The sequence below is a fragment of the Pleuronectes platessa genome, chromosome 17 (genome assembly GCF_947347685.1).
Source record: "Pleuronectes platessa chromosome 17, fPlePla1.1, whole genome shotgun sequence".
NCBI classification, from domain to species: Eukaryota; Metazoa; Chordata; class Actinopteri; order Pleuronectiformes; family Pleuronectidae; genus Pleuronectes; species Pleuronectes platessa.
The window spans coordinates 10,449,444-10,468,007 of NC_070642.1; the positions used below are offsets into that span (position 1 = coordinate 10,449,444).

The 18,564-nt window shown below is 41.6% G+C and overlaps 2 protein-coding genes across 2 annotated transcripts; both read right to left on the reverse strand.

Moving 5' to 3' along the window:
• Nucleotides 1-2,461: 2,461 nt before the first annotated feature.
• cipcb (CLOCK-interacting pacemaker b) lies at nt 2,462-7,400 on the reverse strand. Its single transcript, XM_053444888.1, has 4 exons — nt 7,352-7,400; nt 5,928-6,116; nt 5,668-5,837; nt 2,462-5,099 (listed from the first exon to the last, which is right to left on the reverse strand). Exons 2-4 carry the CDS (start codon nt 6,034-6,036, stop codon nt 4,164-4,166), a joined length of 1,215 nt encoding a protein of 404 aa, XP_053300863.1. The 5' UTR covers nt 6,037-6,116; nt 7,352-7,400; the 3' UTR covers nt 2,462-4,163.
• Nucleotides 7,401-10,050: 2,650 nt separating this feature from the next.
• On the reverse strand, nt 10,051-17,436 carry pgfa (placental growth factor a). The gene is made up of 7 exons (XM_053445686.1): nt 17,299-17,436; nt 14,627-14,660; nt 14,357-14,553; nt 14,185-14,261; nt 13,684-13,713; nt 13,537-13,608; nt 10,051-10,440 (listed from the first exon to the last, which is right to left on the reverse strand). The coding sequence occupies exons 1-7, from the start codon at nt 17,371-17,373 to the stop codon at nt 10,416-10,418; spliced, it is 510 nt and encodes a 169-aa protein (XP_053301661.1). The 5' UTR covers nt 17,374-17,436; the 3' UTR covers nt 10,051-10,415.
• Nucleotides 17,437-18,564: the final 1,128 nt, after the last annotated feature.

Genomic DNA, 18,564 nt, shown 5'->3' on the forward strand with positions numbered 1-18,564 from the left:
GAATCCATCACGATTCCCCAACACAGTTCCTTTGATGAACAACATAGAAATAAGTCAAGCTATAAAATGAAAAGCCAGACTGAAAAGCACAGAAGAAACAAAGTTGCCAATATAATGATGAACAAAATCCAGCGTTACAAGATTCTAATAATCATGTAATCCAATGCATATTGTTAATACACGATTTGCCTGGGGGGGTAGAGTGGTCGTTCTCCAACAAGAAAGGGTTCGATTCCCACTCTTTCCCATCTGCATGACATATTGTCCTTTGCAAGGTACCAAACCCCTAAAACTGGCAGGACTTCAACCACCTTAATTGCACAATATCGTACACCATGTCAATTTAAAAGAAAAAATATTTAGTTAAATTAGTTAAAGTTAGTTAAATAATTAAATTAAATTAATCCTGCGCAGAATGTGCACAGTCCGCTTCTGCGCAGGATTAATTTAATTTAATTATTTTCAAATAAAATTTTCACCACTTTCCAATTCTCTGCAAATTTGGAAAGAATTTGAGCATGTTAAAGCTCTCAAAAAGCCAATTAATTTGCCTGAAAAATAATAATAATCCAGTTTCAATAGTAAGGATTGACACACACTGTCTTTCAGTGCCTGTCTGTGCTCGGGCCTTAACTAGTCTTTACTTCTCTTCTAATAACTTGTTCTGGACATCAAGACGGAAAATAACTTGATTATCAACAACAGAGATACTAGTCCATGACACAGCATGTAGAGTGTATAATGACTTCATCCATGTAAACGAAGTTTAATTTTACAGATTACAGAGAAAAGATTACAACTACTTCTAATAAATAAATACGTTGTGACGAGCGCCGGTGGCTGCAGCAGACAAGAGGTTCTTCAAAAAGATGAGCGTGATCAGCATTGTTACGCTATTTTCAGCCAAAATCCCATCAACCTTTTGAATGATTTAGTACAATCATTTTTTCCATTGGCAGCGAACCAGGGTCATAACTGCAATATTTAATTTTAGCAGAAGGGCGACACACCGTTTCCAAGATTTAAAGACTCTACAGCGAAGCGTTTCTCAAAGGTACAATATCAGCCCTAAGAGTAACGCATCTGATTCACGAGGAATTGAGCATCATGAGGTCAAATTGATTGTAGAAGTTTAAGTAAATGTGTGTTTTGTTATTGGTCCAAGAAATAAAGAAAATGTTTGCACTGCTAAGTTCTCAAGAAAAGCTCAAGGGTTTGTTTTTAGCCAAGGCAAAAGAACAAAAATAGTGCCAGCAATAACATTTTCTGAAACCTGTTTTTCTGGTGCTTAAACATATTGGGTTGCCTTCATGGATGTCCATTAAGTCTTATGAATGTACCCTTGATTGAAACTGTACAGTACATGCATTGTTATTTTTAATTAGTGGAGTAGAAACGTCAACAACGTACCTATGACCGGCCTCAACATCTTGTTTTTTATTACCCAGCTCCAGGAAACACAGCAATGTCTGCGCAAACAGCCAGTCAGCCACTCAGTAGTGCTTTACTCAGAGTTGTTCATTTCAGAAAAGAGAATTGGATAACATCAATTCATGTTCGAAGCCTAAAGATCCTAATAACCCAGACTACTCTGTACCTTACTCCAGTACATACTATTGGGAGCAGAGGCTACTAGGTCAGGAGAAACTAAAAACTTATATTTTAGTTGATTCAGTCAAATGCAATCCTAGATTAACAAAAAAAACATGGATATAACCGATAAGGATTGTTTTACAGCACTGTGAACTGAGGAACAACTAGAAAAAAACTAAACTAAAAGCTCTACTTAAGTTTCCTACAGATTTAATGATCCCAGAAAAACCTTAGAGTGGTTAATTAACTGGCTGAAGTGATGAGAGAAGATATGGTGTCGTTCAATCTAAAAAGAAGAAACACAATGCATCTGGGGCTGTGTTGTCGACAGTGGAGCTGGTGCACTGAGGAGAATAATGGGTGGAGTAAGTAAGACGACCTCAAACGCCTTCAGTGAAACCTCAAACTATCACAGAGACGCCTGGGTATTTCACACAGAGCGAGTTTCCAGCAGGAGAATGACCCTGAAAAACAAGAAAACTAACTCTGGTCTGGGAGCATCCGAAAACCAAAACATGCTGATTAATTTAGTGTTGGCTGTGGAAAAAGAACAACACATTATCTGCCTTTGTGTCCGGTCAACAATTTAATCAGCAAGAACGACTGAATAAAACATGAACTCTTGTTGTGTCATTCGGTTAACAAAATAAAGGCTGTAATTTCGTGTGTGCTTTAGTTCCTACCAAAACAAAACAGAGAAAACACATTAAATTAACAAGAGGCCATGTTATGAGATTTGGTTTGTCGCAGAAAACACAACCCTCACAACTGTAATGATGTTCACATGGACATGGTTTAAAATGGCAGAAGTTGGATAGAACGATTCCCCTGTGAGTCATTTCAAGTCAACATAAGCACAACAAGCACATTATCGTCACAAATATTTCATATTTTAATTGACAAAGACATTTGATAAACAATGTTTAATATTGAGAAAACTGCTAGTAATCGTAAAATCTCAGTATAATCTAACGTACGACTTGACTGTAGGAGCAGAATGTATTTACTGGTAATGTGCTTATGATGACTCACAATGCACTTGAAAAATAAAAAGTCTGCAATCTTGTTTGCAAATAATTATTTCCCATAGCTGCCATTTAATTCTAACCGGGAGAATGGGCTTCCATCATTTTAGTGCAAATTCAAAGGTCTGTGACCGACACAGGATTTGGATATTAAGGCCATAACTAGAAACGTACAAATATGCAACAATAAACACAAAACTGTTCCTGATTTGACTGTCTAACTGTTGGACTTCTTGTTGAATAGAAAATCAAAACCATGGATGCAAGAGGCCCGAAGTTAATGCACGACAACTGCTCTTCATCAAGACACTTGATGATTGTCTAAGGGGACTCACGATTATTTTCATACATTTCACATTAAATTACAACCATGCGTATATACATATATAAAACAAATATTACACAAGTAAATGGTAGCGCTACAGGAAGATAACAGGATCTCGCCAGGGAAGAATTAAAAAAGGCTATTAGGAGCTTTACTGGCAGCCAGTTTGCCTCGTATCACAGCAAACATGATGGGAATGCTGAATTTGAAACTGTCGGCCGGCCGTAATAAATCTTTCACATCGAGTTTTTAAAACAGAACAGGAACTGAAAGACCCGTTAGGCACATATTAGAAGATGCTGACTGGCAGAAGGCCTGAACACATTCATCCCTTAGGCCTGTCGTAATCAGAGTTTGTGCATAATTGGTAACTGCTGCACCAATCTATCTTTAGTATTATGTGTAACATAGCATAAAGGAAAGCATGAATGATGCAAAAATCTGAATTCGTTCCTGACTTGTGCACTTTATGCCCCGGTGTTCTAATCAATCAAACTCTCACATTCTGAGCCTCTGTTGTGCTTTTGACATAGAGAAGGTTTTCTTTTTGTTCTTCCCTTCATAAGTTAGATCCAATCCTCTCGTTTTGGGTCTTGATTGCCAATGAGACAAATAGTTCTGTGCAGCGGTTTTAGTGGAAGAGTTGTAACCAGGGTCAGTGTGCTGTGGTTCTTTCCTATGATCCCTGACACTTCCAGTCGACAGTTGGTGACCAAGCTTTATGGGAGCGGCTGACCATCACTCACAGTTTTACGCTATCCAATAAGCCCCAGTGGGTGAGTTGACAGAGACTGACCAAGCAATTCTTTAGCAAACATTTGTTTACATCTTTTCTCTTTCTACAAGCCTAACACATTAGACTGACTGACCATCAGGTACAGCAAAGCTAAATTTGCAGGCAACTTTTAAAAGCTACACATTATCATGCGTATAGATATTCTTGCAATGAATTTCAGTGGGACTTTTATCAGAAGCTGGGTGGCCACAAAGAGTCTTCATCTGCATGTGAGGTCAGCTCGGTGTGTCAGAGCCCTTGGGCAGGCAGCAGCCAAAATGTAGGCCACAGCACACTGTCTGTGTGAGAGAATCTGGGGTGGTAGTATATTGTGGAGCACATTACTTTCAGGCCATCTGTCTCTGCAACGCTGGGACACCCCCCAACCATGGCCTTCCCTTCCCCATCCCAGACTAAAGGTTCACTGTCTTGCACTAACCCAGGTTTAATCTGCCTTTAAGCTGGTCTGAGCAGCTCTCTCCCCCTCTGGCTCTCTGTCGTCCTCCTCCTGAAGGCTGGCCTGCAGCTTAATACAGATGCTAGTGTCACCGCTCCGCAGGGCCTTGAAGAAGAGGTCTGTGTGTTCTTTCAGCCGGTCTAGGTCGTTCTGGGTGTGTCGGCTCTGCCTGAGGAGCTCCTTGGTACGAAGAGCAATGTCGAGCAGGCCAGATTTGCTCAGAATGTTGTAGGTGTTGCAGAAACGCTTCCTCTTTGTATCAGCATCATTGTCACTTAGGTCGCTTTCTTCCAGCATAACGTTCTCCTGGGCGTCCATCCGTGGAAAAGGGAGTGTCTGTTTTTTGGAATCGGTGGTCTGAGTGATCGAAAGGGAGGTGGTAAACTCTGATTGGCTGATGGCCGAGGAAGGCCTCTCCCTGGCAGGACTACTGCTGGCGCTGGATTCTGATGTAGGGGAAGAAAGTCGGTTCTGGAGACGGGACAAGACGGTGCCGCGGTCACCAGGAAGACTGGTAATGATCGAGCCAGAGCTACTAACACTACCACACACACTTCTTGGATGTTTTTCTCTTGGACTGTGTTCACGGTGGTTGGAGATCAGACTGTTACCTCTCTTTGAATCCGTTGAGAAAGAAGAGGAATAAGAAGAAGAGGAGGAAGGTGAAGACAAGGACGCAGTTCCTCTCCCTGAGGAAGAGGATTTGTCTCCGGGATGTGGTGCAATCTTGGGGTAGGATTTCAGGATTGGAAGATACTTCTTAGGGCGTTTGTGTCTGGAGGTGGTCTCTTTAGAGGCAGGGGAAGCTTGGCGAGAAACCACAGGCTGGAGGAACACGACCTGAGGTTGCTGGACCACAGGCTGAACCACCTCCACAGCGGGGCTAAAGGCCCAGGGCTTTAGAGCAGGAGGGTTGTTTTCAGGCTGTAAAGGAAACAGTCAAAATTCAGAGCTTTCAAAACACCCATCACATTCCAAAACCAGCTATCATAAGCTTTCACTTTATCCATTAGCAAGAATTCCAACCATTTCCTGTTGATAATCTAAGTAACAGCTCCAGAACCACAATCAAATCCAACATATACGACAAATTAACACTAAACTACATTACACAATCACCAAATAAAGTTTTGCTTTCATCTCTCTGTGTGGGCACCGAATTCACTTTTGCAAACCAGCGTCAGTATGCCTTTCTGGTTTCATTATTGTAACAAAATATGGATCTAATTGAGCACTACGTTCTTTTATATCTGTGTTGTTCAGCTAGTTGTCTTGAATCTTGTCTTTTTTAGTAACACATTCCTGGCAGCTGTGGGTGGATTGTGTAGCCACACATTCAAGTTAAACAAAGGCACCATAACCAAAACTATGCCGCTGTAAACAGCCAGATGGTGAAAGCTTGAAAACTCTGAGCAGAAACAAAGCTTACTCCTCCACACAACATTAAACTCTCAGGATTTATCTTTTTTGAGATTGATGCTTTGTTTTGTACCGGTTTCAGGAGGACATTGTTCATGATGATCATGCGAGAGAGGTTGGAGTAGGAGCCTCCTAACACAGCCACCCGAGAGCCGGGCGCCTGTGCTCCCTGCTGCACAACAGGACGGGGCGAATCCTCACAGTCTGTGGTGTCCATAGTGCTCATATGCTCTGAGCTCGCATCTATAGACAAAGAAGTAAATTAACGGGGGTTAATTTGAGTGACACCTTGAAATGAAAGCACATAAGAATGTGGCAAGAGAAAGTTCACACCTGAGAATCCAGAGTCCCTCTCCGAATCAGCATGGGAGCCTCCACACATCATGACCCGTGGTCTGCTCGCTGCCCTCGAGTGATTCTCTGCCTTCTTCTTCGTGCTCATCTCCTTTGTTGTTGTTGTTGTTGTTCCGACGACCTCCTTGGCTCGAAAAGCTCACAAAAACCACACCAGCCGATCAAAGGCTAAATGTGGGAATAAAGGAAGATTAATGAGACAGCTGATTCATCTCGCTTAGAAAATATGGGGCTCTGTACTGATACATAAACACTGAAAGGTGTTGACTGACTTATTAAGTCAGGTCTGGGAAGCACATGTATATCCCAATGTATCAATGTCAACGGGGCAGATCTAATATGGAGTGGTAAGCTTTTTACGCAAATTTGGGGCAGATACTGCAAAGGCTCGATCTACTTTGGTTATGAGCCTAGTTTTAGGCCAATCCAGGAGCAGCGGGGGGGCCACATTATGTGGATCCAGTCCATTAAGAGATTTAAAAATACATTTTAAATTGATCCTGTAACAAACAGGAATCCAGTGGTCGGAGTGCAACACAGGTGCCACATAGTCCCTCTTTCTATGTCCTGTCAAGCTCAGTTAAATGCAATCCACATCTATACCTAGCCGTATACCCAGCTCTAGCGTAATCAGCAGGAGAACATTGATGTGTCATGTGATTTTGGTGAAACTACACAGTATAAGAGATTGGGACCTTTTTGGTGTTGCACTTTGTAGACGTGGCTCCGGACTCGCCTCACAGATGTAAATAGAGACCAATGTTGTGACCCAAGATCTGCTCGTCTTGAAGGAAATCGGCTTGAAGCCCGTTGTCTACTTTACTGCGGTGGGAAAGAGGCGTTGTTTGTGTTTTTAAAACAACGTTTCACTTATGACTTATTTAACCGGGAATTTCGAATCTGTGAATATGTCTTCAACTTTTATTTAACTACAGAAGACACACCCCACCTCCTGGTGCGGCTGTGGGCTTCAGCTCTGACTTTACAGCACAAGTTCCGATTGAATTTAGTGGACTAGCTAATCCTGCTAATATCCACCAGCTGAATATTTAGCATCATTTTTTAAACAAACGGAATATATTATAAGCGGCACTACCTTGCTACGATCATACTATTTGGACAGACAACAAAGGCTGTAGCTAACCCGGATATTGACACTTTGCTTTGTGTTAGGATGTGAGCAAACATGTACCATGTACGGCTTTCCCCTACACGTTGGGAAATATTTTGGGGAGGCTGCATTGTGACATAGCTAATTCAAACTAAAAAAACAATGTAAACAGTATCGACGTGTAGTTAGCATTAGCACTTTGGTTAGCAGCGTTTCAATGCAAAGTAACGTCTCACAGAGGGAACAGAACCAGCAGGAGACACATCATAAACATTAAAAGCAAAACACCTACATTGAAGTGAGCGCTGTTCCAACGACGCCGTGCTCAGAAACCCGGGGGGGGGGGGGGGGGGGGGGGGGGGGGGTAGCTTGCAGCCGGGGTCGAGGTGCCGCCTGCGTCCCGTCGACGCGTGTTCTGCTGGAGCTGGAACTCTGTGTTCCCCGGTACTATACACGAGACACGCCGCCGCCCCTTCCCTGTCTGTGCGGTCAAACGCAGGCGCTAGGCGGCTTCAGTCGCTGGCGGTTGCGGTGTGATCGTCATCCGATGGCGTCAACACGTTCAACAAGCTTCCGAGCCCCTCCGGGCACCCGCGGACTTCACCTGCAGCTCCTGCGCGGCGGTGGAAGCAATGTTCCTGGGCAGCGTGTTCCTCACAGCCGCCCGCCGTATTTGGAAGTCAGGGGCGGGGCTCAGTCTGGAGTAGCGCGTACGTCACGCAGTTGGGCCGCTCCGCCCACTGGATTCCGCGGCCTGCGATTGGCCGGCGGGAGGAGCAGCTGAAAAACGTGACCGCCGCCGGAATGTGTGGCAGCTTGAGGACATCGTGTTCACGTAGCAGAGCGCGTGTTGCCGTACTGTACACAACACACACCACCGACACACACCGCCGGGGAATCCTGTGACGACAGGGTTCGAACGCGATTATCCGGGTTACATAACAGACCGCTCGGCCCCGCGGTCAACCTGCGCTGGGGAGGCAGTAAATAATAACACTCAGGACACAACGTACTCACGTGCAGGTACGCAGACTGCGGTGAGGAGGAGGCGGGAAGTGAACACAAGCCCAGAAAGGGAAGAGAACGCGATCACATGCGGTCATAAAATTCACCGTGACTGCTGACGTTTCAGGATTATAAAGGTCCAGTGTGTAAGATTTAGGTGAAAGGATTTGAATAGGAAATAATCCCAGTGATGTTTTCCCAAGCGTGTTTCATCTAAATTGTACGAGTTGTTGTTTTCTTTACCCTAGAACAGGGGTCTTCAACGTTTTTCAGGCCAAGGACCCCCAAACTGGTGGAGAGATGGCGCAGGGACCCCCTACTATATATATTGTATACAATTGTGTTTTATATTAAACTGGGCCTAGTGCCATATATAAACATAGCTACCCTGTTATTGTGCATTCAATACTAAGCTATTCAAATATTACACGGGTTCATATATTCATTTTAATTTAAACATGTGCACGGTACAGGATGGCCATGCCACTGCCATTTATAAACATAACTCTTGCATACAAGTATGAGCTATTAAAGTAATTCACAGATTCATGTTTTTATTTTAAACATGCTGCTAAAAACTTTAATCTGGATGATGTTTTCCTACACGTGGCATCTATTGCACTTCTGTCCGTCCTGGGAGAGGGATCCCTCACATGTGGCTCTCTCTGAGGTTTCTACGTATTTTTACCCTGTTAAAAGGGTTTTTAGTAGTTTTTCCTTACTCTTGCTGAGGGTTAAGGACAGAGGATGTCACACCCTGTTAAAGCCCTATGAGACTAATTGTAATTTGTGAATATGGGCTATACAAACAAAATTTGATTGATTGATTGATTGATGTAGAAGAGACAGTTAATCCTCAAGCCATCTATGGATGCCACACATACTCCCACTTATCTAACCTTGGACGGATGGAGGTTGTCAGGCAGAGGGTCATATCAGCCTCACAATATGTCCGATGCATGTTAATGTGTATTTAAACACATTTAAATTTGTCGGGGAAAAATTAGTTCGAAAAAAATCAAAAATTATAAAAAATATCAGAAATTGTCTAATCAACCAAACATTTTGCGACCCCCCTGCAGTAGCCCCTGTTGAAGACCTCTGCCCTAGAATGAGCCCTTTATGTTTACATTTCAAATGTTTCTTGAAGAAATTGTACTTTCTTGATTCTTGTTGTTCTGGGTTTGTACTCTCATGGTTGAATGCACTGATTGTAAGTCGCTTTGGATAATAGCGTCAGCTAAATAGAAATGTTTGTTTTTTTTACAGTAGTTCAAACTGGGACCTTTTATGTTTTTAGGTCAAATGAAGGCTACCACAGGTTCTCTTTCATTTTTGGAAGGGGAGAAGGGGTTTTCAGCAGCAACATGCAACTTCACCACTAGCTGTCACTAAATTCCACACACTGAACCTTTAACGTCAATAATAAAGTTGTGCGGTGGAAAGGATCCAATACAATCGAAAACTGGCAACCTATTCTTAAAACGTAGCACATGAGCAGTGAGGAGGCATTATATGCTTTTTCCATTCTTTTTTGTACATTTCAAGAAGTGGTCACCAGTTACTCCATTTGTATTGATTTGTCTGGAATGCTGTTTACACCTGAAAAAAGTGTTTTGTTAAATTAAACACTTCTACCAGCTCTCCATTGGCCTAGTGTTGAGTAGACAATGAGTGGATTAAAATGTTTAGGTGAAAGAGCGACCTCACACTCAATGCGGCCTCACGTGTTACAGACCCTAATGGTCCGAAAATGTATATGTAGATAACACAGAAACTCCTTATGTGTTTGAAGTGTGTTCTATTTTCTCTGTTTCATCACAATCCCTGTTAAGACAAGAGTGGATTCATTGATCAAAACACACTTTTATATGTAGGACGCTACATATACATGGTCTAATATATGACTTGAGAGTGTAGATTAGCATCAGAAAAGAATAGGTTTTACGTCGAATATAACTACATGAGTCATTGCAGAAGTCACGAGGAGGGTCTGACACATTGATATGACAGTTAATCAGTGAAAACTCAAGGTGGCTGGAGACCGTCATCCTTCCGCCAAGTGATTGATAAACTCAAAGAATTCCATCTCTGCACAGATTATCTGTCTGTCACCTTATCTCTCTTTTTAAAAGCTCAAACAAAAGCAGCCACATTTTTTAAATAAAAAATTGGCCTATTGTAAAAACAGCAGTCAGAGCCAAATGAGTCTAGATATATTGTTATTAAGCAAAAAGTAGAAAACAAAGTCAAGATGTAAAGACAGGTGTTAAGATTCAATTCACAGAAAGTGCTTCAGATCGCCAAGTCAAAGTCCATCCTCCCAATGAAACTTTTGACAGGTGTGTGAATCAGTTGTTCTGAGGAAACTGGCACCTGGAGAGTCAACAATAAACAAGCAGTCATTCAGCAGCAGAGCATTTGAATAATTTTAATTTTATAACAATGTTTTTTCATGAGCTACAGTTTCATCTAGCTTGATCGTTGTGGCCCATTCAAGGGTTGTGGCCATTGATAAAAACACACCTCAGTCAATTCCCCCCATTCTGGATTCAGTAGTTCTCTACAGGTAATATTACACACAGTTCCAACATGCATGGGGCATTGAAGAGACCCATGTGCAAATGGTCACAGTGCAATGGTGCATCGCCGCACCGCCACAGTTCTGCTTTCAGGGTCCGGCTCCTCCCTATCACCAGTGAAATGTAGAAACCAACTCCACAAGGACGCCATCAACAACTTCTAAAGAGCCTGTATGAGCCTCAGGCTACATGTAGGAAGTTAAACTCCACTTTAGTTTTTGTTGAGTACTCCTCTCATTGAATTTTGTCTAGAAATAAAAACCGTGTGGTCCGTTGACTGCTAAACACACGGTGGAGGGGTAATGAGATAATAAGCGTGTAGCACAAACTATGTGTTAGGAGCAGGAGTCGAGGCGAGGCATGGTGTGGCTGTTTAACCAGACAGTTTCCAGAACCACATGGCCAAACAGGCTCTTCCATGATGACACACTTTTAACAGACGTTAACCTAAAACAACCTTTACCCAGAATGACTCCGCAACAGGACACTGTGAAACTGGATCGTCACCGCTCCAAACAGTTGACCTAGTTGTCGCCAGATAGATCACATCTCCTTCAAATAACCCATTGTTCCTGGTTCCCCAAGGAGGAAAAGATTATGTGCTTCAATGGCTGAGTTGATAATAGGGTTCCTTAATGAATGGTTAAAGAATAGGACCTTATTTTTCAAATCTTTCTCAAAGCAATACTTACATGCTCACATTTAAAGACTATTTAATTACACAGTGCCTGCAAATAGGTATTTTCATGGTGTGGTTACAAAGTTATGGGAAACAAGATTCATCGTTTGTAAAATGCATTGTGTATCCAGAGACAGTGTTTCTCTGGTGAGTTGTGGTGAAGTGATCCCAACACAAAGGAGAGATTTCTTAATAATAGGGCTAACTTGTCATATTATTATTCTGTCAAAAAAAAAGCTTTTATCGCATGATGGCCGTGACTTTTATTATTTGCATCTTTATTATTATTATTTCTTTACTCTAATGGTTTGTGAATTCTTTATGTTGTTTTTAATATTTTTATTGTTGTAGATCACTTTGTTACTTGTATCGAAAAGTGCTATACAGATACAGTTATTATTATTAGTAAATAGATTTTTCGAGCTGAGGCATTGAAATGTATTTTCTTTGTCCCACATGTCCCTCATCACTTAGACTGGAAATTGCATCAGCGTCTGTCCACGCTAAGCCGATTATATTTGCAAACATATCTTATTCAGTCAGTTTCACCCCCTTTGTCCAGATAAAAACAGTTTTTCTAACTGTAAAATTGAGTTTTTCCAAAAATGTGTTAATCTTTAAAATGTCAGCTTTGTGTTGCCACACAGGGGAAATGAAGAAAGGGATTTTTGCGGCCATTGTGGACAGGAGGGATGATGACATTGACCAAAAACCATTTCAACATCCGTATGGGAATATGAGTAATGATGTAAGATCGAGTTGAGAAAAGTCAACCTTTGGATTTCGGATGACACAGCTTCAATGCAGAATGATAAGAATTGATTAAACAGACTGCAGTGAATGAGGTTTTATGACCTACAAATCCCATAATGCAAATGGGTAGCATTGTTTATTATGTTTACCTAAGGGGCTGTATATAAAGATCATCGACATAACTGCTTCCTAAAGGTGAGGCCGAGGCGTCCCAGTTTCCACCTAATGGCTGGCTGCAGTATGGGTCATAAACCCTCCTCCATGTTAGCCGATGGGACATTGACAAATACAAGTGAAATATATTTTTTTTTAACGATGGTTTCTTGTACTTTACGTCGTTCTTATCACAGCGATGTTTGTTCAATCCAGGATTTTCTGGTTTGTTTGTGTAAGGAAGTGGAGACATGTCCTTCATCTTTATACACAGATCAAGATTTAACTCCGCAGTTAAATCTTGATCTGTGTATAAAGATGAAGGACATGTCTCCACAAAACCCTTCAACTCCCACACCTCAAGTTTGTCAACAGGGTTATTTTCAGAGTATTTACACAGCTTCCCCTTTAAACCACAAGGGGTTCAAAAAAGATTTCACGGACTACGTAGTACTTACTTACTCACTGACGAGTAAACTGAGCTTCGTGTGTGGCCTTATCAGTATTTATTTTGGGCGTCACGTCTTTTTCAAGCTTATCTTCACTGTACAATAATTCAATATTGGTGACATAACAATTTGAGAGGGAGAAAGAAAGGTAAGAGATTACTACAAAGAGATTACCTCAGACACATGCTGCTTTTGACCTTTTCCAAATACCAAACTCACTGCACATATAACTCTTGACAGAACAGATTGTGCGAAAAAATTTAAGAAAGCTTTTGCTGTAGACGTAGCTACAATTACAGTTTGGTCAGATTGAATTTTGAGGCCATAGCAGAGCACTAGTATTGTTGAAGTCACTCCAGTGAATAGATTTGATATTAGATTATATATACAGTGTTTGCCAGACTGTTGTTGGCTTGTCTGCCTGATACACTCAAGAATTTGACATAAACACACATAGGCCAATTCATGAGATTTATTTGAATCACTTGTCTTTAAAGCTCTTCCTCGTTTTAGTCTTTTTTTCTGATTAAGTGAATATATTTATTCCAAGACTGAAATTTTACACATTCAGTCCTTGGTGTGAACTCTCAGCAGCCTTGGATTACTGTGCTACAAACGCTCTGTGGCCTCAGACAGAAGCACCAGCTCATCTTAAGTGGTTGGTCGATTACAGGCATGCCGGAGAGAAGAGCTGCACAGCAGACAACATATTGTTATATTGTTTAATCTCATCTGTCCTTGGTCGCCTGACAGAGTGAGGGGGGGGGTGGGGGGGGGCAGTGATAAATGTTATCATAAATGTCCAAACATTATGAAACTGTGTGTGAGCGCCACAGGGGAGCAATCCATCTCTTACTTGCCACAGCCGGTCTCTGTCTTCTTGAGTTTCCGCCGCCGAGGTTTACTCCTGAAGGACTCCTGGCTGCTGCTGTGGTGGAAGAGCCATTTGCAATGAGGATAATCATGTGTTCACGTCCGTCAAATAAAATGTTCATCCACTGACCTGGTATAGTTTAGAAGTGTCTGACGGGCTCTAAAAACAAGGAGAAAAAACAGGAACAACTGAGTCATATAGATCTCAATTTGGATGTAATGTTTTTTTTAATAATTGGGAGACTGGGGACAGTTACGACAGGAGACAAACAAGTTAGAGTGATGTCACTCGTACTGGGTAAACTCATATGCCGCACTTGACTCAAAGTAGGCCTATGCTACACATAAACTCAGTATTAACGAATAAACAAATAACATACTATCATTGTAGCCATAATCAAAAATGTATTTCTTTAGATTACCGTGCTTATTGAGACCAGTAACAAAAGTTAAACAGTGTCTTTATATAGTGTTTAATAACCCAGACGTGTGTTGCAGCTGTTCAAAGGGTTGGGGTGAGTCGCCAGTTGGCAGATGTAGGTTGAATATAGAAAAGTTTGGTTGTTCAGTAACTGAATGAAATGCAATAAGTGTTGCAACCATCCCCACTCTCCTGCGATTGCTAATTTACCTGCAGTCACATTTCTGATGCTCCACAAATGTCAGTTCCACGTGGTTGCGGGATATGAAAGGAGCAATTCTTATCATCTGAGAACCATAGGAAAGGAAACACTGAGCTAAGGACCACATATTTAATGTCAACATGAAGATCTCCCTTTATGTGTTTCGAGGTCTTTCTCCACCTGCACAGTGATGTTGCGTTCGAGGGTGGGATGACACTCCAGGTACTCGTCCCGACAGCAACCAGAGCATCGCCATAGAGACACACAAGCAGGCATGTAGATGTAGCCGACGACTCCAGGGAACTCCTGCTCCACATCCACCAGCTGCTCCATGGGGTGACACATGCTCTTCGCCATCACCTCCTCGAACATCATCCCTGGAGGGCCAGATGAGTATTAAGCCTTTCCATCATTTGCAACAGGTAGGGAAAGTCTGTTCAGAACATTTACCTTTGGGGGCCTTATCGTCTGGCGGAGGTGGAATCTGCAAAAAGACATGGAAAACTAAAACGATTTGAAATCTGCAAAAGATGCTTAGAAATTATCTTAAATCTGCAAAAAATATAGATAACTATATAAAAATAGATTTAAATCTGAAAAATTACACAAACTTGGCAAAATACATAGAAAAATGGATACAATTTAAATTTATGTCCGCAAAAATATATAGAAAATTAAGAAAAAAAGACTTTAAATTCGCAAAAATACATGGAAAAAATAAGACACAAATTATTAAAATCTGCTGAATTACATTGAAAAATAATTATTAATTAATATCAAATTGCAAATATACAATAAAAGAAAAATATATTGAATTTAGTCAAAGCAATACAATCAACGCCAGATGAGGCTGCAGTGATAAAGAACCTGCAGGAAACTGACACAGCAAGTGGTTACAACAGTTGCAGATTGCCATCTTGTGGTAGAGAAAAGATACTGCACACACGTCACACGATCCAGTGAAAGCAGTGGTGCAGCATGGTGCGAGGGGTGTTACCTCTGAGCTGCTGTTTGCAAATCAGCACAAAAAAAGAGAAATGCAGTAAAATGAGACAGCCAACCACACAAAGCACGTTGGTTTCTCAACACTGGAAGGGGCAGTATTACAAGAAGAAAATATAAACCTTCAAAGAATGCAAAGAATAACAGCAAACAATAGCTGCTGCTCGTCTCCTGGGAGTTTTACACACAATAAACACAGTTTAACACAAAGGCAGCTCTGAAGTCAGTCGTAACACAGAATGAACTTTGTTAGATTCTCACAACCCAGCCTCCAAACTCGCAACGTTCCTGTTTTTTTAAACAACAAATTGAGCAGAAATTGTTGTAGATCTTGGCTCTCTCTCCCTTAACCCTCTCTCTCGCCCTCTCTCTCTCCCCCCCTCTATCTCCTCTCTCTCTCTCTCTCTCTCTCTCTCTCTCTCTCTCTCTCTCTCTCTCTCTCTCTCCCTCTCTCTCCTTTTCCTTCTATCTCTTTTTGACTCCTCAACTCTCTCATGTCTTCCTCTCGGCCTAGAAACTGTGGTTGAAACTTTCTAATTCCTAGGTTGGACAAAATGTCTTTATTCTGGGATTCTTTATTTTTGTGAGTTCCACTACACTTCATGAACATAAAACAGGCAGACACACATCAGCAGTGGTGTGATGTGGAAACGCCTTCATGTTGGACATTACAAGCTCCATAACATTGTATTCAAACTGATTATTGGTTTGCTCAAGTGAACTAATACAGAGAATTGTTGTCTCTTTTATTCTTCTTGTTTTGTTCCTCCGATGTTGTAACTTACATGACAATCCGAGACTTAGTTTTTTGATTCAATGCTCCAGTCATAGGTTGGACCACAGGTTTAAATGTGGGATAGTCAGGTTTATTTCCATGTAGCTCTACTGTAGTTCGGCCAAATACAACACAAGCGCAGAGTCCTTCAATGTGATGCATCATCTGACAATAGGAGCATGTATAAACAATACAGTGTGATGGTGTAATGCTGTGATGCTGGATATGATCAGCTCCATAACAATAACATCTCTGTGTCTATGACTGATTATTGGTTTGATCAAAATGAATGTGGAAAGCTGATGTCTCTTCTCTCATTTTTTCTTTTGTTCCTCCGACATTGTAACTTACAGGAAGCTTCCAAAGGCAATGAAAGATAGGAGATCACATATCACATATGTTTATCTGATCATCTTGGATTTTTTACTTTTTGTGAAATGTATAACTTTCATTAAAGAGTGGCTGCAGGGTGCATGGCAAGCTGGACTCAAACCAGGAGCCGAGTTCATTGCGTGGTGATACTTGAGCTGTCATGCTTATATATTCCCAGTCTTTGTACCACAATGCATGTTCACTGAGCAGTCGGCTTCCCGCTGAGTGATACGGCCTGACTGCGTCTCTCTCGCCCAGGGTCGGATCCCCTTATACACTCAGAGGAAGCACCTGTGCACGAACCAGAGAACCAGATGTGGACTTTTACACCCTCCTCACATCTAAGGAAACAAGACCCGGAGCCACAGAGTCTCCAAACAACCATGGCTGTCTCGTGAGAGGGAGGAAATCAATCATCTGAAATGATCACTATGCGAAATTCTAAACTCACTGAGGTCTGATCTATAGAAGATGCATAAATCTGCACCCTCTGTTATTTACTTATAGACAGTCACGGCCTCACATGCTTTGTTGCTTTATAATAGTTTAAGTGACCTACATAATGTTTGAGGTTAGAAGGCTGAACATACAGTTCACTTGTACATTTCTGTATCTGGATCAGTCACATGCATCACTCTAAACATGCAGATTGTCAAACCACTGAATTTAGATGGAATGCATAGGGTGTAGCGCAGCCAATCAGAGACAGAGACTAGCCCTGACGTGACTCCTCTTAAGTTCTCTGCTTCACGTGAGCAGACTAATAGGAGTCACATTTGTAGAAAAGAAGAGACATCTATTAATTTTAAAAACAGACAAACATATAAACAAATAAATACAATTTCAAAATAGGTGTAAATGTTTAAACATTAAATGGAATATGTGTTTCCTCAAACACAATAAAGAAACAGTCCATGTAATCTGCGACATTACAAGTAAGGGGCAGGCTATGTGCTGGTGTTTGTTGAATTACCTGTGCATGTACCGTCAGCTGAACCAGGAGAACCAGAACAAGATGTGGGACTCCGGGGGAAATAAACTCCATCATCCTGGCTGGATGGAGAAGTCGCCTCCTGTCCGGTCAGTCGGAAAGAAGTGAAAGAGAGGAATAAAGAGGAGAGAGAGAGAGAGAGAGAGAGAGAGAGAGAGAGAGAGAGAGAAAGAGAGAGAGAGAGAGAGAGAGAGAGAGAGAGAGAGAGAGACTGGATATGCTGTGCTCAAGAGCCGAGCTGGGATGAAACAGCGTGCACACACAGTTTAGCCTTACTTTGGTTTCATGGTCTAAACTATGTGATGACATATTGCGTCATAATCATAATCAGTTAACCAGGAGTCTGTTGGTATCTGTAACAAAATCTACTGGCCAACAGTTTAAACCTGATTTGGCTTTTAAATAAATTTCATTTGTTTCCACCAGTAAAAGCCCCATTTTATAATAGCCCATTCATTAAGAAACATGACAGCCAACAACAAGTCAAGTCTGCCCGAGGTAACACACACAGCAGGAACATTCACACAAAGTGCTTTAGACTTCCGTTTATCAAAGACACGAATAAAAACAAATGACACTTGGAAGAAAAAGATGATTTGACACCTGCTGTGGTGGATTGAGTAGTTTTGAGTCAGTAAATAAAATTGTATTCAAAATGGACATAAAGTTGTCTAATTCTGTTTGACTGTCATATGCAACATGCTTTCTGAATAGTCAGACATATTAATATACAGGAATAATCATCAATAGTCGACAAAAAACCATATAATGTGACATTCTGTACTATCAATATATTCCGGGAATAGTTGGAAAAATACTTCCCAAAATAATCTTATACTTTACAGCCTGCAAATAGTCAGGAAAAAACACATTATGCTGTTATGGAACAAGAACATGCAAACATGCTGGTATGGTCTACTAAGTGTTTGTGATCTTTAGTGCTGATGATGACACTGAAACACTGACTGGTGCTGCCCGACCTCCCTGGATCTCTGCACTAGCTCCCATAACACAGCTGCTCTGGTTTCTCTCTGGATGTGGTTGCTTGTTGAAGCAGTTTGGCTTTTCTCCCGTGTTTATTCACAGCTCTGGTCCTCGGAGCTCCGCGTGTTTAGATCTGGCACAGAGGCAGCAGCAGACCTGAGGTTATCATTACCGAGGCTGCTAGAAGAAAAGGAAAGTCTCTGCAGAGTTTTGTCGTGTTTGTGCACAACCACAATCACACACTCACTGCTGACTGTGTATCTA

What these genes read in the sequence shown, in the direction of transcription:
- cipcb (XM_053444888.1), bottom strand. Translation starts at nt 6,036, where the DNA reads ATGAGCACGAAGAAGAAGGCAGAGAATCACTCGAGGGCAGCGAGCAGA. An exon ending in GAGGGACTCTGGATTCTCAG is followed by an intron (nt 5,838 to 5,927) that starts GTGTGAACTTTC and finishes CTTTGTCTATAG; the next exon opens with ATGCGAGCTCAGAGCATATG. An exon ending in ACAATGTCCTCCTGAAACCG is followed by an intron (nt 5,100 to 5,667) that starts GTACAAAACAAA and finishes TTTCCTTTACAG; the next exon opens with CCTGAAAACAACCCTCCTGC.
- pgfa (XM_053445686.1), bottom strand. Translation starts at nt 17,373, where the DNA reads ATGATGGAGTTTATTTCCCCCGGAGTCCCACATCTTGTTCTGGTTCTC. An exon ending in AGCTGACGGTACATGCACAG is followed by an intron (nt 14,661 to 17,298) that starts GTAATTCAACAA and finishes GTCTTTTTGCAG; the next exon opens with ATTCCACCTCCGCCAGACGA. An exon ending in AACGCAACATCACTGTGCAG is followed by an intron (nt 14,262 to 14,356) that starts GTGGAGAAAGAC and finishes TATGGTTCTCAG; the next exon opens with ATGATAAGAATTGCTCCTTT.